Source organism: Euleptes europaea, chromosome 15 (assembly GCF_029931775.1).
Source record: "Euleptes europaea isolate rEulEur1 chromosome 15, rEulEur1.hap1, whole genome shotgun sequence".
Classification (NCBI taxonomy): Eukaryota; Metazoa; Chordata; class Lepidosauria; order Squamata; family Sphaerodactylidae; genus Euleptes; species Euleptes europaea.
The window spans coordinates 13,827,713-13,849,122 of NC_079326.1; the positions used below are offsets into that span (position 1 = coordinate 13,827,713).

General features: G+C 40.5%; 1 protein-coding gene across 2 annotated transcripts in view; it reads right to left on the reverse strand.

Moving 5' to 3' along the window:
* Positions 1-13,673: 13,673 nt before the first annotated feature.
* The window catches only part of ZNF148 (zinc finger protein 148), a 49,293-nt gene continuing 41,556 nt past the window's right edge, over positions 13,674-21,410 (reverse strand). For both annotated transcript variants that reach the window (XM_056861396.1, XM_056861395.1), the window contains exons 6-7: positions 19,946-20,064; positions 13,674-15,556 (exon numbers count right to left, since the gene is read on the reverse strand). In XM_056861396.1, the coding sequence (XP_056717374.1) occupies positions 13,952-15,556; positions 19,946-20,064 (1,724 nt within the window). In that variant the 3' untranslated portion in view covers positions 13,674-13,951. The remainder of the gene's footprint in view (positions 15,557-19,945; positions 20,065-21,410) is intronic.

The following is a 21,410-nucleotide window of genomic DNA, read 5'->3' on the forward strand; positions in this document are numbered from 1 at the left end:
GAGGCCGGCAAGCTCCTGCGCGCCCCTGGGGCCCAGCAGCTGCCCGACGGCTTCAGGCATTTTTTGGCAGGGGAGGTTTGTGCCTTGGGTTTGCCGCCCTCGGGATGCGCCTTGCCCCCATCCGGGTTCCCAGAACTCAGCAATAAGACTTTTGATTTAGTTTTTTTATATTATTTTTATTGTTGTTTGTCAACATGGAAAATTTATGTTCTAAAAACCAATAAAAAAATTTCCAAAAAAAAAAAAAAAAGGCTTTTGGGAATTCGGACGGGGGCAATGTGCCTCTGGAGAGCAGCAAACCTAGAGCGAAACCTCCCTTGCGTCGCCTTGGGTTGGCCGCTCTCCGGATGCACGTTTCCCCCTCCGAGTTCTCCAAACTCTGCACGAGTTCTCCAAACTCTGCACGAGTTCTCCAAACTCTGTTGAGTTCTGGGAATCCGGATGGGGGACCTGTGCATCTAGAGAGCGGCCCGGGATGGCCTGATCTCGTCGGATCTCAGAAGCTATGGGAGATGGATGGGAGACCCCCAAGGAAGACCAGGGCTGCTGTTGTTGCAGTAAAACAATAATGTTGCAGTAAAACAGGGGTTCGCGGGGGCGGGGAGAGGGAGACCCAAGATCGTTATCAAGAGAACAGTTTATTGGCAGCTGCTGACTCAGAGATCTGCCTAATGGGCAGAAATCTCTGAGTGTACTGGGGAAGAGATATTGATCCAAATTCAAGTTATGACGATACAGCAACAAATTAGGCATATCCGATTGTATTACGGACAGAAAGGCGACTCAGGACAGTCGCAGTTTCGTCCAGTTTCTCCTATCCTTGTTTATCGTTCACTCTGATGCTCCACGACTCTGACTTAGCCCAGTGACCCAGTGCACAGAGCAGGCTTGTAGCTAGGCAGAAATTCCTTCCCTGGCAGTCTGGAAGCCAATTATTACCGGGAGATCTCTGGGGTACTGTCACAACCCAGGACGGCCCAGGCTAGCCTGATCTCGTCAGATCTCAGAAGCTAAGCAGCGTCAGCCCCGGTTAGTATTTGGATGGGAGACCACCAAGGAAGACCAGGGTGGTGTGCAGAGGGAAGGCACTGGCAAACCGCCTCTTGCCCTGAAAACCCCCTAAGGGGTCGCCAGAAGTCGGCTGCGACTTGACGGCACTTTACACACATGGGAGGTTTTGCATTGGATTTGCCCCTCTCTAGATGCGCATTTTCCCCATCTGAATTCTCGAAACTCTGCATGGCGGCTTGCCGTTGAGTTTGGAGAATATGGATGGGGGGGAAAGCGCATCTAAAGAGTGGCAAACCCAATGCAAAACCTCCCATGAATGAATGGCCACCGAGAGAGCGGCCAAGCCAAGGCAAAACCTCCCGTGCGCAGCTCTCCGGCCCCGACAGCTGGCCGGAATTCCGCTTGGCGCGACCCCGGCCCGCCGGAGAAGGGGGACCTCCACTGAGCCGCGACCTCCCCCCCCCCCGCGCCCCCGCAGTCCTGGATGAGGATGACTCCAGCTCACCGGGCTCCTCTTGGCCCAGGCTGGGCGGAAAAGAGGCGCGCCTCCCTCCGGGACGGGTCCCAGCCTCGCCGACCCCCGGCTCCGGTCAGCGGCCCCTCCGCCGCGCCGGCCTCCTGGGACTGTCCAGCGCCCGAGTGCCACGTGGGCCGGACTGGGGGTGGCTCCTTCCAGTCCAGGAAGGAGGGCTGGATTGCGAAGGTGTTTGCAGAAGAGGAAGGGACGCGGCCGCCGGCAGTTCGTTTCATCCTGTGATTGGTGACCCGATCGCGTATTTTACCATTATGGGGTTACATTTGTCGCCAGTCTTTCTCATGCACAGCTCCACGAAAAAAGGGAGGGACCCTTGAATCTAATAACTGGGTGTTGTTGGGGTTTTTTCCCCGCGGGGGAGTGGCTCAGATCCTTGAGACTCTCCAGTCGCAAGAATTGACAGGTACTGGATAGAAGGCAAAAAGAGCCCTGCCGTTGGTCCATAGCAAAAATAGTAGCCATGGAATACCTTTGATTCAGAATGACACAAAACTGCAAGCAGGCTTTTGAGTTGTACGAAACTCTTCACCGTGTGAAAAACAAAGGACAACAAGGCGTCTCTTTCCTCCCCTTCCCTCTTTTCTTTGTTTTTGAACACCCAGCCTAAAAGAAGATTTCTGAACAGCCCAAACGCCTGGTTGGCCTTAATCAAAGCTAGTACAAAACAAGTCTCTTCTGGCACCTTAAAGACGACAAGGTTGTATCCTAGGATACATTTTCATAGATTATTATTAGTTTTTAAAGTACGTTTTTAGTCCACCCTTCTTCTAGTTTCAGGCAGGTAGGCGTGTTGGTCTGCAAGAGCAAGAGTCAAGTCCAGTAGCACTTTAGAGACCAAGATTTCCAGAGTATAAGCTTTTGAAAGCCAAAGCTCCCTTTGGCAAAGAACAACGAAGGGAGCTTTGACTCCAGGAAGCTCATACCCTGGAAATCTTGTTTGTCTTTCAGGTGCTACTGGATGAGCTCAGGATGGCACACGTGAGTCTACCTTCCTCATTCTATCCTCTAAACAACTCTGAAGACGGTGAAGCTGCAAAAGAGGGAGTGACCCAAGCTCACCAGCTAGCTTCAGAGCAGAGGGAGGATTTGAACCTAGATCACCCAGTGAACTCCACGTAGGGTTACCAAATTCTTGGTGGGGCCTTGGAGTCCTCTTGTAATCTATGTATTTATTCATTTAAAACTTTTTTTTATATTACCTCGCCACCCTCTCAGGGTCCACAAGGCAGCAAACATAAAACAATTAACACACTTGAGCAATTAAAATACAGTTAAAACTATACAATAATTAAATTAAAACACATAAACACTAGAAGGAGGACCAGTAACTACTATTGGGGTTATGCTGAATTAAAGAAAACAAAAAAACTTCACCTCCTGGTGAAAGACACTGATAGAGGGAGGCAGACAAATCTCCTTGGGGAGGGAGTTCCAAAGTTTTTATGCCACGATGAGAGAAGGCCCTTTCTCATGTTGCTACCTGTCTAGGTTCAGATGGTGGGGGCAACCAAAGCATGGCCTCTGAAGATGACTGGAGCGTACAGGTTTGTATGGGAAGAAGCGGTCCTTAAGGTATGTTGGTTCCAGGCTGTACAGGGCTTTAAAGGTTAACACTGGCACCTTGCATATAGCCCGGAAGCAAATTGGGAGCCAGTGTAGATGGAACAAGACTGGAGTGATATGGTCCCTATGACCCACTCCAGTCAATTACAACTGATCTCCAGACTACAGAGATCAGTTTCCCTGGAGGAAGTAGCAGCTTTGGAAGGTGGATGCTATGGCATCACATCCCTGCTGAGCGCCCCTCTCCTCCCCCCACAAAAAAATCTCCAGGACTTTCCCAAGCTGGAGTCTTCCAGATCTTAGTCCTACACTCTTAAGCACTACACTGCAGATAAGAGCCAGCTTTGTCAAATGTGCTTTGTGGGTCCTTGCTAGACACATATGTGAGGTTATTTTTTAAAACACGGAAACTAGGATTAAAATGTTTTGAAACATGGTATGTATAATGGCGTGTTCCAGTGTGCCGTTTGTTTTCTGTATAAGAAACAATCTGGGGAGCTCAGTAACCATATTGACCTCTAAAAATGCTGAAACCCAATTAGTCTTCATGAGCTTTGTTGATAAAAATATCAAACTTTCTGTGAACTCACACTTACCCTTGAGGTTTCCTCTTCTCAAGCGTCAGAGCTGATTCAGAATAATTTTGGGGAGCTTGTTTTGTCTCCGCCTTTGTCAGCATATAAGGCAACTTGTTTCTAGTATGAAGAAGATAAAATAGCTGCTTTTCTTTAGGGATTGTAATATGTAAAAGAGTTCTAAGAAAAGTCAACAGGATTCCAAGAGTAGAAAAGAGCAAGAGTCCAGTAGCACCTTAAAGACTAACAAAAATATTTTCTGGCAGGGTATGAGCTTTCGTGAGCCACCGCTCACTTCTTCAGATACCGCTAGATTGTGAATCCATCTGTCTTTAAGTAGAGGAGAGTGAATTCAGACAAGCATTAGTATGTAAATGTTAACAATATGTAAATGTGAATAGCAGGCGTGATGGGATTAGGTGTGGTATGCAGAAGAGTCTGTGATGTCCAGGGGAGAGATGGGTGTGGAGAAATCAGCATTGGTAATGAGCCATGAATGCAAGGTCTTTATTCAGCCTAGGTAAATGCTGCATATTTTAGTTGTAACTTTATTCACTGCATATAACTAAAAAGATTACGAAGCACAGGGAACAGATCCTTTGATACCTGCTCACAAGTCCACAGCTCCAAATAGGGGCAAAAAAAAAAAAGAGGGAGGGAATCCAAACTAAATATTTACCTGTTTGCAATGGTCTTGTAAATCCAACAGACTAGATCCAAAAGGTGCAAGTGGAGTTCGGCTTGTGCAATGGATCTTCCAAGACTTTTTCACCCTGTTCACTGCCATCTGAAACTGAAAATCTATACCAAGGGTCCAGGACTCAGGGCAGTGCAGCTGAAGGGGTGTAGCCATGGAAATAATTGGGAACTCCTCCCATTCATGAACAGGCGGCCTATTTTTAATTCACTGTTTTTTTTGATGCTGTGATCTTCTTGAGAAGCAACTGCAAGTTGTACCATAATTATAGTGGACTAATAGTTATTGAAACTATCATAAGAACTAAAATAATTTGCTAAAATAATTTTAGCTACTAATCTACATTACATATAAGATACCTGAATCATAACTGTCTACTGCATTTGGTGCTTGCCTAGATTCTTCTTTAGACATCAACATCGATCTTCAGACTATCATCATGAAAACTGTTTTTTATTTAACATGTCCCACTATAGCAAAATATATATGTAAAGGCTGAAGGCATTTCTAATCTCCAAAGGTAATCACTAGTTTCATCTATTCCTTATCTTCTACTACTTCTAAAATTACTAGTGTCATTTATAAGCAAATATACTTGAAACTGTTTGGAAATTGCTAATGGTACAAAACACTGCTGCCATCATAACTGTAGTAGACAGACATCCCATGGAGGTTTGGCAGTGTAAGTTGTATTGACTGCCCATTATCTTCTGGGCAGGGGTAGCAAGAACCACCATGGGCCCCTGAAACCCCCATGCATGCCCTACCCAAAACTCATATGACAATATCACATGACTTGCCTGACTCCATGGACCCTTAGGGTGACCAGAGTTCCCCCTTTTACCCACCTTCCAAGTCCCCCTTTCTCTGCAGCCATTTTTTTGAGAACAATCCATGATCCCAGCAATTAGCTACAAAGTCCCGTGTGAGGGCTTCAGTTCATTGTGTCACAATTGTCTTCTTCCAAAGGTCCGCTGCACACAACACCTTGAGAAGTACAGCTTAAGTCGTGGTTCATATTAAATCTTTCTGGGTGACAGGACTTTAAAAGGTCCATTTCAATTGTGGCATCAGTCTGCAGTTCCCTTCCTAAGGACATGCACCAGAGTTAACAATAAATTTTACATTCAAAATATTAATTAAAAATTAATATATATAGTTGGACTAGTATCTGGGAGACCCAGGTTTGAATTCCCACTCATGCCATAAGAGCTCACGGGGTGACCTTGGGCCGGTCAATACGCTCAGCCTAACCTACTTCACAGAGTTGTGAGGATGAAATGGAGGTGATGAGTACAGCAGAAGCCACTTTGAGTTTCCATTGGAGAGAAAGGCAGATGAGAGTAACAATTTCAGACCATTTGAAGTACAAAGATCTGCACTATGTAGTTATCTATTAGAATATCAGTATTACACTGAAGCATGCAGATTATTTGGCAACCACCTGATCATTGTTCTGACTTGGCTCCCTGTAGTGAACTAGTTGGCTATCTAAAATCATTCCCACTCCTCTGCATGAAGCCTGCTGGGTGACTTTGGCTAGTCACAGTTCTCTCAGAACTTTCACAGCCCCCACCTACCTCACAAGCCACTTTGGGACTCCTTAAAGGTAGAGAGAAGCAGCGTATAAAAACCAACTCTTCTTCATTTAGTGTTCGAGAACACTTTAAGCATGTAGGAGCTCTGTCCCTTTTGTAGCTGAAACAATGACCTCTCATCCTAATAAATCCTCCTCCAGGACTTTAACCTTATAAGTGGTGAGAGCCCTTGATAGTTGAAGGCATCCTGAAATGAAGGCAGGGTTGGGTGAAATGATTTCACTGCTCCAATGTAATACCCTTTTCTCCAGTGCTGTATGTCGGGTTCTAACAAGTGATTTTTTTTCAATTTCCTTTTTTTCTTTCCCAACTCACTTTTAACATTCTGTGGCTTTTGGGGGGCGGGGGTGATGAAAATGCTTGATCCTTGTTTTTGGAATCTATTTTTTTAAACTGCAGTCCTGTATTTTTCTCTGTAGACCTCCAATCATGCAGAAATCCCTACCTTGCTAGTGAGCATCACCTTTCACTGTCCTAAGAGACGGGATAATCAAGTTTACTAGTAGAAAAAATATTTTTTAAATCCTGTCTTTCTCAGAATACATTTTAAAAACATTACAAAATCCAAATAAATTAACCATAAGGAATTTAAAGAAAGCCATGAAACTCACTAGCTCAATAAAATGGATAAATCCTATTTGAGAACATACTGTTCTGCAGGACCATGCATTTATACTTTAGCATAGATCCAGATATAGTAAAATTTGAGCACAGATTATTTTAAATAGCCAACTTGTTCACTACAGGAAGCCAAGCCAGAACAATGATCAAGTGGTTGCCAAATAATCTGCACACTTCAGTGTAATACTGATATTCTAATAGATGACTACATAGTGCAGACCCTTGTACTTAAACAGTCTTGAATTGTTACTCTCATCTGTGAAAAACCTAAGCCCATCCATGTAAAATGAATATTTTTGAAAAGTTTCTTAACCAATTTCTACATATTCACTCCATTTTAATACAATCTCGTGTTTAAACGATGTCTACAACCAGAAGCCAGATTCTTACTATTATAAGAAAAGCATGCAAATTGCACAAAAATTATTTTACTGGGGGCTGAATATGGTCAGTATTTTGCCTGAACCTATAACTGGTTGAAGAAGTGTGAACAGAGGACCGTTCACGTAAAAGAAAGTGGGGACTCACCCTTTTCCAGCCATACCACTTTAATTCCTGTTGCTGAGATGCACTATATCTAAGCAGTATAGATCTCACCTGATATAGTCTAGATAGATTTGAGTCCACAAGCACCTTAAAGAACAGCAAGATTTTCAGGGTATAAGCTTTCAAGAGTCAAAGCTCCCTTCGCCAGGATGGAGCCTCCTCAAAATACAAGAGAAGACAAGCAGAAATGTGCACTGATCTGGAAACCAGGAATATTCTTCCATGGAACAGGATACAAAACAGTACTCATCTGTTATGTCAATTCAATTCAGAAGAAAGTCTCTTAAAAATAAGAGGTGTGTAATTTGTTCCCATAACTTTCAGCCAAGACCAGCAGTGATCCAAACAATGGGCAACATTACATGAATTGGGAAATCTTGGTCCAAAACATTCACAAACTTTGGCTAAATCCACACAATTTTGGATACTGTGATAGAGCAGTCATTCATAAAGATTTTTTTGTACAGACAAACCAGTCCAGGCAGTGAATGACTGCTATAGCACAACAATAGCACAATATCTAACCATGTGTTGATATAATCGTTGACTGTTGGTGGCTGGAAGGTCTGTGCAGTATCCCTAGGAAGTAACAACTGCCTTATTGAAAATATCAGCTAATTTTTTGAGAATCTTAGATCTACAGTACAAGTAAACATAGTAATTTTTCAGCGTAATCTAATAAAACCATTTCAACTTTCTAATATACATCTATATACAACCACCACACAAACACACTTTATCACGAAATTCCTGATTTCTCAGGAATCCTGCATCACCTAATTTATTTCAAATACAAAATAATTACACAAATTCATACTTTCCATGTTTATACAAAAGCATCTGTATTACTTATACACATTTTAAACTGATGGAACTGGTAATTCAATTTTTTAAAATCAACACTCACAGTAAAATGGACAGATCTGACGTTGCATGTTAAAATAATACTGTATAATCATTGAAATAAATCTCCTTTGCCAGTATTACAGGGGATTTTATGAACTGAAAAACTAACAAAGCATAACAGACTTCAGGGAAAACAGTACTAAATTAGAAAATGCATTCCAGCAGCATTCTTCTATATAGTACTCTTTCCCTGACCTAAGTATTTTAATATTTGAGTAGACTACACATTAAATTGTCCACTTTTCCTCAAATGTATCAGATTTCTGGACTCATTTGCTGATCACACAGTATTTTTCAAAAGGAGCTCATTGGGTTTATTTGCATACCAAGGTCCTTTCCAGACACTGTTAAAATAAGACAAAACTACAGAGACAGAATCCAGTATAATTAATTTCCAACAATAAAATTTCCCTCAACACTGTTGCAAAATTCCTTCTACTGAAATGCTTTGCTACAATAATAAAAAGCATACATTACATATAAAAAGATACCAGTGTACTAAAAGTGACAGAAGTGAACTAGCAAATCCTTCAAAGCACATATTATATAAATGACTAGCATTTAAAAACATTTTGTCCTATAAAATTTAGGTCATATACATTTATAAACCAATGATCTTTCCCCATAACCCTAAAGCAATGATGACAGTTTTCAAATAACTCTGTTGCTCTGTACAGCCTGAAAGCACAGTTCAACCTCAACTTGTCTTGTGCTTGAACTGCATAAAGCTCATCTCAGCAGTGACAATTCCTATGGCAAAAAATGATTTTGTCAAAATAAACCATAACCATGTTTCAATTGTAATGTGAATTATGAACAGAACCACTTTTTGTAGCATTCAAATCTGATTTATACTGAGTCCATATTGGGACTTAGTGGATTTCAAATTAAATTACAAAAATAATCAACTGGTGCAGAAGAAGAAGAAGACCCTAGCTTTCCTTCCAGGATATGGAATAACTCTTGCAGTCTTCCTTATCTCGCAGAAGTGCAGTCACGCCATTAGTTTCATAATGAATGTGTGTCTACAGATGTAGTCACAGGTCTTAAAAGACTGCTTTCCCTGCCACTCAGATTGTGCCATGTAAACAACATTGTATATACTACAACAGAAAAACGGTTGAATGTATTGATTAAAAACAATTAAGTATATTCATTACCTTAAACAAAGCTATAATCTTCCCCAAACAATTTTTGGAACTATCTTTATGCTACTTGTAAAGTTAGCACTGTTAGGCATTATTGCTTACATACAGTACATCATATGCCTCCTGATATAAAGCAGTACTATGTTCTGTTTATATACATTTACAAGGTTCTTTTTTTCCTTTTTTTTAAACAAGCTGAAAAAACATTACATACTTTACAGACAATACAAATTCCCACATTGGTACTCAAGTCTAACAAATGGAATGCATAACATTAATAAAACATCATTAAAGGAAGACTGACAGTGAGTCCTTGATTGTCAAAACACATTTATATTTTATATATAAACTCTAACTGTGCAGAATCAGAGATTCAATCATAGGTACATCCTTATTTGATAACTCATATTTACAGAACAATATTGCATAAAAAAATAAAATAACGTTTACACAATTTTTACCTGTCCATCCACTGGGATAAAGAAAGCAAGAAACAAGTCTGAGAAAGGTCTGCTTGCTTCTGTTTGTGTTCACTACCAAAAGGTCTCTCTTTTTTAAATTATTATTCAAAATAGGAAACAATGGTTTTATATATGTATAGCAAAAGCAACTAGAAAATTTCCCTGAAACAAAGTAGTTTTAAAGTAATGAAAGTTAATTTTAACGCATTTTCCATTCACTGTAATACTTTCTCAGTATACGTTCTTTGCAAAGAGTATTTGATTTTGCTACATACCTAACAAACATGCACTAACATAAAATGAAAGCATTTCCAAAAGTTGCAAGGCTTCTGTTGAGCAGAATTTCTGAAGAAAACATAAAAATTGTTTTTAATTTATTAACCATGTCAATTGGGAAAAGAAATTACATGAGTTTTTACCAACTGAAATATCCAGATCACAAACACACTGCCTTCTAAAGTTTTGAGCTCTACGGTAATAGCAATACCCCCGGCAACTTGCAAAGGAATTTCTACCCAAGAAAATTGTAGGCTGCAATTTTACAAGTACAAAGTGAGTTAATACTGAAATATTTATACAAAGTGATCCTGGATCTACTCTGGATTCTCTTCAAATATTTACGCAACATGATACGCACATAAATAGTTTATGTGGACTATGTTGTATGTATCCATGTGGAGATTTTTCAGAGCCCAAAATCAAGAAAATGAAATCCAAGAGCTACACTAAAACTTCATTATTTCCCACTTGACTTGAAAACCATTTTTTAAAAATTGTAAAATTGGCTAACAAAAGCAAGCATATGACATTTCTTTGACAACTTAATTTGCAGTATTTATACTTCATAGTATATGAATAAATGTTCTGCAATGTACTTTGTCATATTATCGTGAGACTTCAACTACATGGCTTTACACCATTGAAGAAAAGCAGAAAGAAACCATCCTCAGTGGGTATCATCAGGCATTCCCATTAGCAATCTGCAAAGTTTCAGGCTTTCACTGTAGTCTCTCTGAACTGTTTCCTTTCTGCAAAACACTGGCACCTTGTTATACCTGGGAGTATATAATAATGGTTTTATGCTAATTTCAAGAGAGGCAGTAAGTGGTGGTTCAAATAAAAAGACCTTCTAAACATTTGTCAAAACGGTAGTGCACTGCAGTATGTGATGCTATTCTCTCCAGATAACTTGTCCTGGATAATTGTTTACCCTGAATTATTAAGACTAAGAGAAGATAATATAGCTCCTTCAGCTATAAGCTGGAAAGCCAATTCCTTCATTAACACGTTACAGTCATAATATATGGGACAGAAAATTAGTGTTAAAACTGACACTTAGATCCAAGGTACATGAAAAAAATATGACTGGCCAAATATTGAGAGGAAAAAAATGTAAGTATATTAAACCTGACAATAAAGGGACAGCGGAGTGGTAGATAGTGCTTCTAAAGAAGCTGTAGCCCAAGATGCCCTAAATAATTATTACTCCACCATGTCTTCTAACATATGCACAAAATAAATCTGTAAAATAATCAACAAGGATAAAAATGTGATTTCGTAATTTTGCTTTTGGTTAAGAAGCAATTTGGGAGCAGGTTCTTAGGCTTGTACAGGTTTTTCAAGGGCAAAAAAAAAAAGCCACAGGTACAGCTTCTACAGAGGCCTGGCAGGTTCTACACACGCTACAGGGCTTCCTGACCCCCATTCCACCCTCGTGCCCCTGATAAGCCCCTCCAGAAATTTAAGCTCCTTCTGGAGCAATGTACAATGCAGCAAAATGAGTTGCTGTCATAAGATTAAATGTGGCTTGCTTGGAAGTGCTTGGCTGCACATGCACAGGCTCTTGTTGATCCTAGCCAGCTCCTTGCACTGCTTCCTATTAACTTTCCACGTCTACACACCATAACCTTTATATCCAACTCGATGCACTGACTTTGATCCACAGGCATGCTCTTGCCACATCCATGCATACATTCCTTGTTCAGCAGTTTCCCTAAATTTATTGAATGTGGGTGCATATCTCACCTTTCTTGATAAGGAACTGATTCTGCAATATGTTAGGGATCAGATGCCAATCTTGCTACTTCTTTGGAGCAATGTTAACGTTTAAAAAACCCCACAGAAGAATACCAGAATACTGAATACATGACATTTAAATCAAAATGCGAAATGTGCTGGCTTTCTTGGTGTGGGGCAGGAGACAAACTAAAAACAAAGAAGTTAGGAAGCAATGATTCGTTGTTTTAATTTTGTGTGTCTGAGTAAATTAGTGAAAGAGCTATTTCATCTTGACACTGCAGATGTGTTCACTTACTTTGCTATGATTCAAATCTCCGGGCCATTTGCAATGAGCAATAAGATAACATTCCAACTCGCTACAGAGGCAGCCTGTTGACTGGTAGGAATGAGAAGGCATTTTGTGAACTATGGAGCTATACAGAAACTAGCCAAGGCAACTACCTTGGTTACTTAAGCAGCTATATTTGAATTTAACATATGAATACATGAGCTATATATTAACTTAATAAGATGGACCCAAAATTCAGTAAAAGGACAAGGAAAGAAAAACCAGAATCAGAATTCTAATTGGTTAAAAAAAATTCTCTGCGCATTACAAGGCTATCTTTGCCACAACTAAATTTTTCGGTTGGGAGAGAAACTTCAAGCTAGCTAAGTTATTTGAGAAATGATGGGCATGTATAAAATAATCTGAGCAACCCTCCTTGTCTATAAGCTTAACAATTAAAAAAAAAACCAATTTACCTACCTATCTGTTACTCAGCCCTTAGGTAAAACGGCCTAAGTTTCCTCAAAGCATCCCATTAATGAATGTACAATTGACTGAAAATAGTTTCAATTTTAAAAATGGTTAAATTATCCCAACATTTAAGTTAAGTCAAACCACACCATTTTAAAACTGTATATAGAACTAATTGTTGCACCACACTGTATAACTCAAGACAAACTACTATTAAAACATTTTCATGGGAGAACGATGAAGTTTACATTTTATTTATGTGTGAAATGCAATAAAAGTTTGACCATCTTCTGGTCAATGTCATTACTCACCAGCTATGGTTGGCAAAAATGCAACAAAACAGTTCATAGAGGTAATACACAGTGAGAATATCTACTTCCTCCACTTTCTGGGGCAATTTACCATAAAACGCAAGCAAATTGAATTGCCAAAATTTTCAAAGAGAAAATACACTTTTTGTGGTATAAAGGCATTCCATTCTTTTCTTTTTTTAGTTTATAAAATCTACTGTTGTTATAAGAGGTCATAACGATGCAGCCACATCAAACCTAAAAGTCTAAAATAGTTTTATTTTATTTTTGAGAAAAGCAGAAAAATATTGAAAAAATATTGAAAATAATCTAAGTGCTCTAATGTTAATTATTGCAGATCTGTAGGATGATGTACAATTAAACTTTTAAATCATGGAGGTCACCATTCATATAAGCATTATGAAACTGGGAATGTAGACTACAAAGCATTTTAACTAAAACCTAACTATCTTGATTCCTGCCAGCTGAGGGGAAAAGTCACAAAAGTTATGTTCACATACAAAGAAATTTACAATACTTCAAGAAAGAAGTATTAATAGTAGGTATTTTGCCTTTAAGTTTTTTAATTAAATCTGACATTTAAATAGGGGAGTGAGTCTAGCAAGCATTGTTACCTTTCTCAAGGTGTAGTTAAAGGAAATGCAAAGGAAACAACAAAAGGAATCTTATATGAAATATTTTTAAGAGAGGTGACAGAATTTTATTTGTTTCCCAGAATGCACTGTATTTGTCTAGCCATAATTCTCCTGACATTTAAACTTTTAAGTTTATTTTGTCTATACAGTTTATTCATATTCCCTGCTGAAGTGCAATGGCTAGATTAACTAGGAAATTCCAATATGAATAATTTCATAATTATCATTCTCCCAAAAATATTCAATGATACCAAACTAGGAAATGATTATAGGAAATAAATCTTATGAGGGGTGTGTGTTTTTTTTGTTTTTGTTTTTTGGTTTGTTTTGTCTTGTGTTAAATCTCAATGTAGCAAGTTCCTGATCTCAAACAAGTAAATAACCACCTGCCTTTTCAGTGGATGCCCACATATAAGGCAATTTAAAAAGAATGGCGACTGACCAAAAAATACAATTCCCAATAATTGCTGTACCAGCTCACTTTTTTGTTATAACACAAGGTCTTAAATGTTTATAGGATTCCATAGAACACGCTGATTTCTGACAGACCTGTGCTAAAGTGCCAATCTTATTTCTATAGATTCTTTTAGCCAAATGTCTGGCCTGTTGTGGCATCTGGTGAAGAGTTCATCCCAGCTCGAGCATCATTTACATTCACCAAGGGGAATTCTGGGAATTCAGCACTTGTCCCTGGTCCCCGCAGGTTCACTTGTCCATTAGCAGTGTTAAACTGAGATGATATTCCAGCTCTTGTTCCATGGTACTGAGCTCTGAATGGTTGCTCAAAGGAACCTATCTGATAAGCTTGATGAACAGGCTGGGCCTCTGCTTTCTTCTGAGAAGTCACCTGATCCAAAAAGTCCTGGGTAGAGGAAGAAGAAGAATGATTTGGCTCATCACCTGAAAAGGGAAAAGAGTGCTGGGAATCACCAACCATAAGTCCAAAGTGAGACTTGTCTGGAGTTGTTCTTAATGGAGAGTTCATTCCTGACCGAAAACTGTTGACAGGTATAGAAGCATAGACCTGTTTGTCCATAGAGGAGAATGCTGGTTGCCCTGTAAGAGTCTGGTTGTCACTCACAAAATTAAGGCTAGGGTTGTTCAAATAGGCATCGTTTTGGCTAGTTCTGTCCAAAGCTTGCTGAAGAAACTTGGAATACTCCTGTAACATACTGGCTTTATCGGATGAGGAAGCTTGAGAGCTTGACGCAACATTCTCAGCTTGCGTGACCTCTGACACTTCAGAAGAATTAATTGATATACTGGAGGTCACTTCAGCATCAGCCACGTTGAAAGCTATTTCATGCTGGCCGTTTGCTTTATGGGAATAATGGTCTAACAGAGTTTGAAGTACCTCATCTGGAATGACATTTTTGTCATGGTTACTTTTAATCTCCACATTCAAACCGGCTGTGTCCAATATGGATGCTGTGTTGCCTTCATCGATGACACTGGCAACAGCAGCCTGTGTGACTGAAGGCTGGGAGGCTATGGTGCCAACATTCAAGGCATACTCTCTGCTGTTACTGTTAGCTGCTTGGAGATACCTCCTCTTCTTTACAAACTGCATTGCATCATCATAGTTTGTGCTGCTGTGTACAGGTTTACTGGGGCCTTCCTGTAAAGTATCAACTTGGTCAATGTCAGCATTGCCTTCAGAATCCAACAGGCTTTGTTTATCCACAAGATCAAAGGCATACTTTGAAACCTTGCTGTCTTCATAAGAGGCTAAGGATGAAATGGTCTGACTTTGCTCTAGTGGCTGTTTGAGATTTCTCTTACTGTTAACTTTTTTGAGCACCAATTTTGGTGGGTGTATTTCACCAGAATGTGCTTCTTGCAAGTGTCCTCCACTAACAGAAGAATGTGGTAGCTCAACTGCATATTCAGCTACCATATATTCATCTTTTATCTTAGCGCTGGCAGCATACAAAGGCAAGAAATCATTCTTATCTTTCTTATGCTCAGATTTATCTGTCCCGCTTTCTTTGTCCAGCCCTGAAGACTTTGATTTCTCCATTTTTTGCCTTTTCTTCTTTGGCAAAGAGCAGTCTTTCAAAGGCATAGGGAAGCCTTGATCTTCGTCAGGTGTCAAAAGGCCAACTTTGGTGGCACTTCTGTTGGGTTTCTTGTCACGGTTTTCATGGCACATACGTTTGTGTTTCAATACACGGTCAGTCCTTGAGAAGAACTGCAGAGGATATTTTTGAATTAGAAAAATCAGCTTATTCACATGTTATATTTTGACATGCTGAAGTCCTCATTAGCAATTTTTCTTACACAGTAACATATAACACCATGTTTCCACATGGGACTAGATGTAGTAAAGCCATAATGTGGAGCAGGGTGCAGAGAGGAAAAGCTTGAAAAGCAGCTCTTCAAATGGGGGGGGGGTGTAGGTGAAAACACTCGGGGGCAAGACTAAGGCACTTTTCAACATGGGGGGGGGAGACAAAAACACATTTTAATACCTGGAAGAGAAAAACACTTGTGAGGGGAGGAGAAAAAGCTATTTAACTTTTAAGGGGTGAAGTGAAAAGATACAGGAAAGGAAGCATTAAAAAAAATCTGAACCTCAATGAAAAAACTGGCTTTTGCAATGAAGGATCTATGGGATATACTGGAAAATATAAGCCTGTATATTTCACAGGCCCAAGTACAAATGTGTACACTCTGGAAACGATGGATTTACTGAAACATTTTGATGCATGGAAGTGGAGTAGTTTGCTACTAAATCAACAGAGGATATAGAAAGAGAACTGAGACTATTCTGAGTAAGAACAGCAGCCTATTTCCAGACCAAGAATCTAGCTCCCTGGCCTAGAATATCACAAGCTGCATTTAGAATGCTGTTTGTTCAGCAAGGCCTAACACTGCTTCCGTTTAACCCCAGTAAACGTAATAAGATGTGGACATACCATAGGTACAGAGTTTGCACAGTCTCCTACAATTTGGTTTCAATTTTCCCCTCATGAGAACGGGCTTACACCAGCTCAGCTTCTGGCTCCCCATGGGTCCTAAAGCCCTGGTCAGATGGATCCAGTCATTCCCCTCCTCTCCAGCTTGGGACTTGCCAAAAGCACTCAGCCCTAACAGGCTGTTCTGGCTCCTCTTCTCTCCCAAGTAGAGCTGAGAGGAAAGGTAAGCACAGCAATCTGCCAGCTACCCAATTTATCTCTTTTAAAGTCCAGAACGGGCAACTACTGCAATGGGGGTGGGGGTGGGGAGGTCCATGTTGCGGGGCACTGTGTTAAAGTTGGGGGAGTGAAATTGAGGAAACTGTTTAGGCAGGGGAATGGAGGGTGTCACCAGAGGATCGTGTGGCAAGAAGTAAGGCTGGCTAAGTGGTCTTAGAATTGCTACTGAGGTTTGATGGTGGGACAGATGGAACGTAAGGTGGTGGTTGGTTTGGGAAGGTCATAATGTATAATTAACCTGTCGTAGATAAAATTAGGATCCCTGTGGCGCAGAGTGGTAAGCTGCAATATTGCAGTCCAAAGCTCTGCTCACGACCTGAGTTCGATCCCAACGGAAGTTGATTTCAGGTAGCCAGCTCAAGGTTGACTCAGCCTTCCATCCTTCCGAGGTCGGTCAAATGAGTACCCAGCTTGCTGGGGGTAAAGGGAAGATTACTGGGGAAGGCACTGGCAAACCATCCTGTAAACAAAGTCTGCCTAGTAAACATCGGGATGTGACATCACCCCATGGGTCAAGAATGACCCGGTGCTTGCACAGGGGACCTTTACCTTTTTAGATAAAATTAGAAATGAGGACATAATTGACCAGGTTTCATTTTCACTTAATATATATTTTTTTTTAAATGGAAAGCCCACATCAGTCAGCCTCACTACACTGGGTTAAGCAGAGTGAATCACTGTGATAATGTTGTTTGGCCTACTTGCAAACAAAACTTTTGAAAATATTAAGTAATAAATGATGACTTCTGATGTCACTGAACAAGATTCAGTGCATTTTCATGCAGCCCACTTTTGTTGAACAAAAAAATTCCCTTTGATACTAAAATAGGTTTACATTTTTATGTTATATAGAAACACATGGAAATCTTTTAAATAAATGAAAGCCATGTTGCATTTTTGGTAAATATCTATATACTAATAGCGAAGTAGGCCAAATCTAAGCATACTTAAATCCGGATCCTGGAGCTGTGAATGGGCAAGAAAGATCTTCCTACAAATTTGAAAAGGGCCCAAGGTTTTTCAGAAAAATGTGAACTCTTAAAAAAAATTGTTTTTTTTAAAAAAAAACCCTGAAAATGATAAAAGGAGTGCCTGTAGCTTTAAGCATCAGAGTTCCTCAGTGACTGTGGCTAGGCAACCACAATATTCCAGACTGAGTTTTCTCAGTAAAAGGCAGGGGGAGGGGGCAGGGACCTTTAGGCCTAATTTGGCCTTTGAGGGAAGACTCTTTGGGGCCAGGTTGCCAGCACCAGGTTGGGAAATTCCTGGAGATTTTAAGGTGGAATCTGAAGAAGGCGGGTTTTGGGAAGGGGAGAGGCCTCAGCCAAATATAATACCATAGCGTCCACCCTCCAAAGTAGCCATTTTCTCCAGGGGGACAGATCTCTATTATCTAGAGTTCAGTTGTAATTCTGGGAGATGTCCAGGTCCTGCCTGGAGGATGACAACACTAGGCCTGGAAACAACCTTGATACCAGTCGACTTGCATGACTACTTGGCCTGGCTCCTTGCTACTGTTCAACAGCAGCCATTCTATGAGAGCCAGTGTGGTATAGCAGTTAGAACTTCAGAGCAGGGTCTGAGAGACCCAGGTTTGAATCCCCATCTTGCAGTGGAAGCTCACTGGGTGATTTTGGACCAGTCACATACTTTCAGCCTAATCTACTTTACAAAGTTGTTGTGCAGATAAAAAGGAGGCGAGGAGAATAATGTATGTTTCTTTGGTCTCCACTATGGATAAAGGCAGGGTATAAATGAAGTAAATAAATAATAAATCTAGCTGAAGATGGGAGCCAAATAAAAGGTAGGTAGGTGAATGGCTGAGAAGGAAGGAATGAGGCAAGGAAAAGGAAGAAGGCATGGGGGTTGCCGGGAGGAGAGAAAGAGGAAATGATGTGGGGAGGGGGATACAGGGGAAAGTGAGGTGCCACCCTACAAAGTCCTTGAGGGTTCCCTACTATGCAAGTGGGCCTGGCCCAGTGGTCTGCATCACACAACTGGGTCGTAGGTTTCCTAGGCAGAGGCTGCCGGCAGGGGGAGAGAGGGAAAGCTTAAGACAGATGGCAGATAAAGGTCTGTTGGCAGTTGGGTGGGAAGGAGATAAGGTTGCCAACTCAAGGTTAGGAAATTTCTAGAGATTTGGGGGTTGGAGCCTGGGGAGGGTGGGGTTTGAGAAGGGCAGGAATCTCAGAATGGTATAATGCCATAACTCCACCCTCCAAAGCAGCCATTTCCTCCATGGGAAACAAGGTTGCCAGCCTCCAATTGGCTGCTTTGGACTCTATGGCATTATTCCTTGCTGAGGTTGATTCCCTACCCAAGGGAATGATCTGCACTCCTGATTATGAAGACTTTATCATGTCAAACAATGTGCAAATCAGCTCTCAAATTCAAATGATTTCAGTCAACACCTAACCGTTTATGTCAATACTGGAAGGTCAATATTAATAAAATGCACAAGTGTCCTTTCTGCTCATACACTCATCCTACTGTTTTCAGAAAAGTTGGAAAGGAGAGCACCAGTCCTGTAAAATCCATCCAACCAGCATTATTTTTTCTTAGGGTCTCTCCTTACAACGGGGTATAGAAAGATATACATTTTGTTTCTGGACTGATATACAGAAGGCTATGTGTACTGTAGTGAGAGTGTGGAAATAGGAATGAGAAGATCTGAGTTCAAATCCCCACTCTGCCATGACATTCATTGGGTGTCCTTGGGTCAGTCTCACTCATTCTCAACCAATGGGTTGTTGCCATCAAATTGAGGCTACAAGAACCAGGAAAGCTACCCTGAGGGAGAGCAGGGTTGAAATACGCCAGATGGGTAACATTATATCTGGTAGTAAATTGGCTGGTCTCTGTGAGAATGTTTAAAGCAACTAAACCCGGCTACCCTCAGACAACACAAAGATTCCAAAGTACTTAGAGGACTATTATGACTTTGGAAATTAACCAGAAGAAAACAAAATATGAGAATACCTCAGGAGGTAAAGAATGGTGACAGCAGTTAAAAGTCAGTTAAATTGGAGGGGCAATAAACAGAGTAAAGGGGAAATTAGCCTGAAGAAGCCCCTAACAGTTTATACAATCCTGTAGAGAGGTGCATATGTGTGGAAGGTAAATTCCCAAACTGTTTACTTCTTGACACACAAATGCCTCATGGACCCAGTCTGTTAAACTGATGAATCACAATTATTTTCAGATTTAAGAACAATATATTTTTTAGAAAAATCCACAACACAATGAGTGTCATTCAGGAGACCAGCATGTAATAAAGACCAAATCACTGCACTGGAGTGTAAAGCTTAACACGCCTCAAATATTCTTTTGGGGCACTCGGATTCATATTTGTGAAATATTTTAAACCCTTTCCTTTTAATTACCTGCAAGCAATATTCACACTGGTAAGGCTTCTCTCCACTATGAGTTCTCTTGTGCCTTTCCATGTGATATTTCTGTATAAATCTCATGCCACATTCGTCACATCGAAATGGTTTTTCACCTAAGAACAAAAATTAACAAGACAATGTATTGTTTAAATAACATGAAAAAAGTCCAGCGGCATACAGATCACCATAATGTTTATATTAGTAACTCTTACCATTAAAAAAAAATCTTACAGCAGGATGCTCAGATCTACAAGCAAGAAAACAAGCTATGGGTCTGTTCTCAACACCAGTACAGCTCATCATCCCAAAAAAATCATACATACATGTGGATAAGAGGAAGAAATCAAATACGAAACAGAAGACAAATGACAACATAAAAACAGAAGCGTACAATATTCACAATGGAAATAATGGGGGGTGGGATGGAGAGTGGAATCATTTCCATTTTAATTCTAAGAGGCAATATGTTGCTATTTCTAAAGTGAGAAAGATGGCATTACAGTTTATCTACTATATTACAATTTCCATGCTTTAATTTTCATACTTTATGCGCATCTCAAGTTAAAACAAAGCCAAACCATGTAATAAAAATACCAAACATCAGAAAACAACATGAATAGGAAAAAGGCATTAGTAAACAGCTTAGTGTACCACAAGCTAGTGACTAAGAGCAGCAAACTAATCTGGAGAACTGGGTACAATTCCCCACTCCACATAAGCCTGCTGGGTGACCTTGGGCAGTCACAGTTCTCTCAGAACTCTCTCAGCCCACGCAGAGGCAGGCAATGGCAAACCACCTCTAAGCGTCTCTTGCCTTGAAAACCCTATGGGGTCACCTCAAATCAGATGTGATTTGACAAATCAGATGTGATTTGACACACACTCACACACAGATCAATATAGGGAGATAATGCCAGAGATGAGGGGCAAGCATAGAGAACACTGTATCTCTAACTTCCCACATCACATCTGCAAGTGAGGACATACAGAGAAGAGACTTTTCACAAGACCCCATGGGCTAGGTACGTATTTATGTATTACTTATCCTGGGCAAGACTTTTTAGGTCTTTAACAGTAACAACGTAAGAAGAAGAGCCCTACTGGATCAGACCAGCGGTGCATCTTCTCTAAAGCAAGTTTTACACAGTGGCCAATCAATTGCCCTGAAGGGCCAACAAACAGGGCATAGCCCCCCCCCCCCCCATGTTGCTTCCTAGTACTGGGTTTCAGAGATTTACTGCCTCTGAATATGGAGGTTCCCTTTATTCCCCATGGCTAGTAGCCATTTATGGACCTCCATGAATCTGTCTTACCCCTATTTAAAGGCAACCAACATCCCAAATGGAATAGGAAGTCAGTCAGGCTCTTTTAGTATGTGATGCCTATAACCTTTGCTGTCTAATAATCTTTTTATATTTTGCAATCAGTGGTGACTAAGGTAGTTTTTGTTCCAAACCCA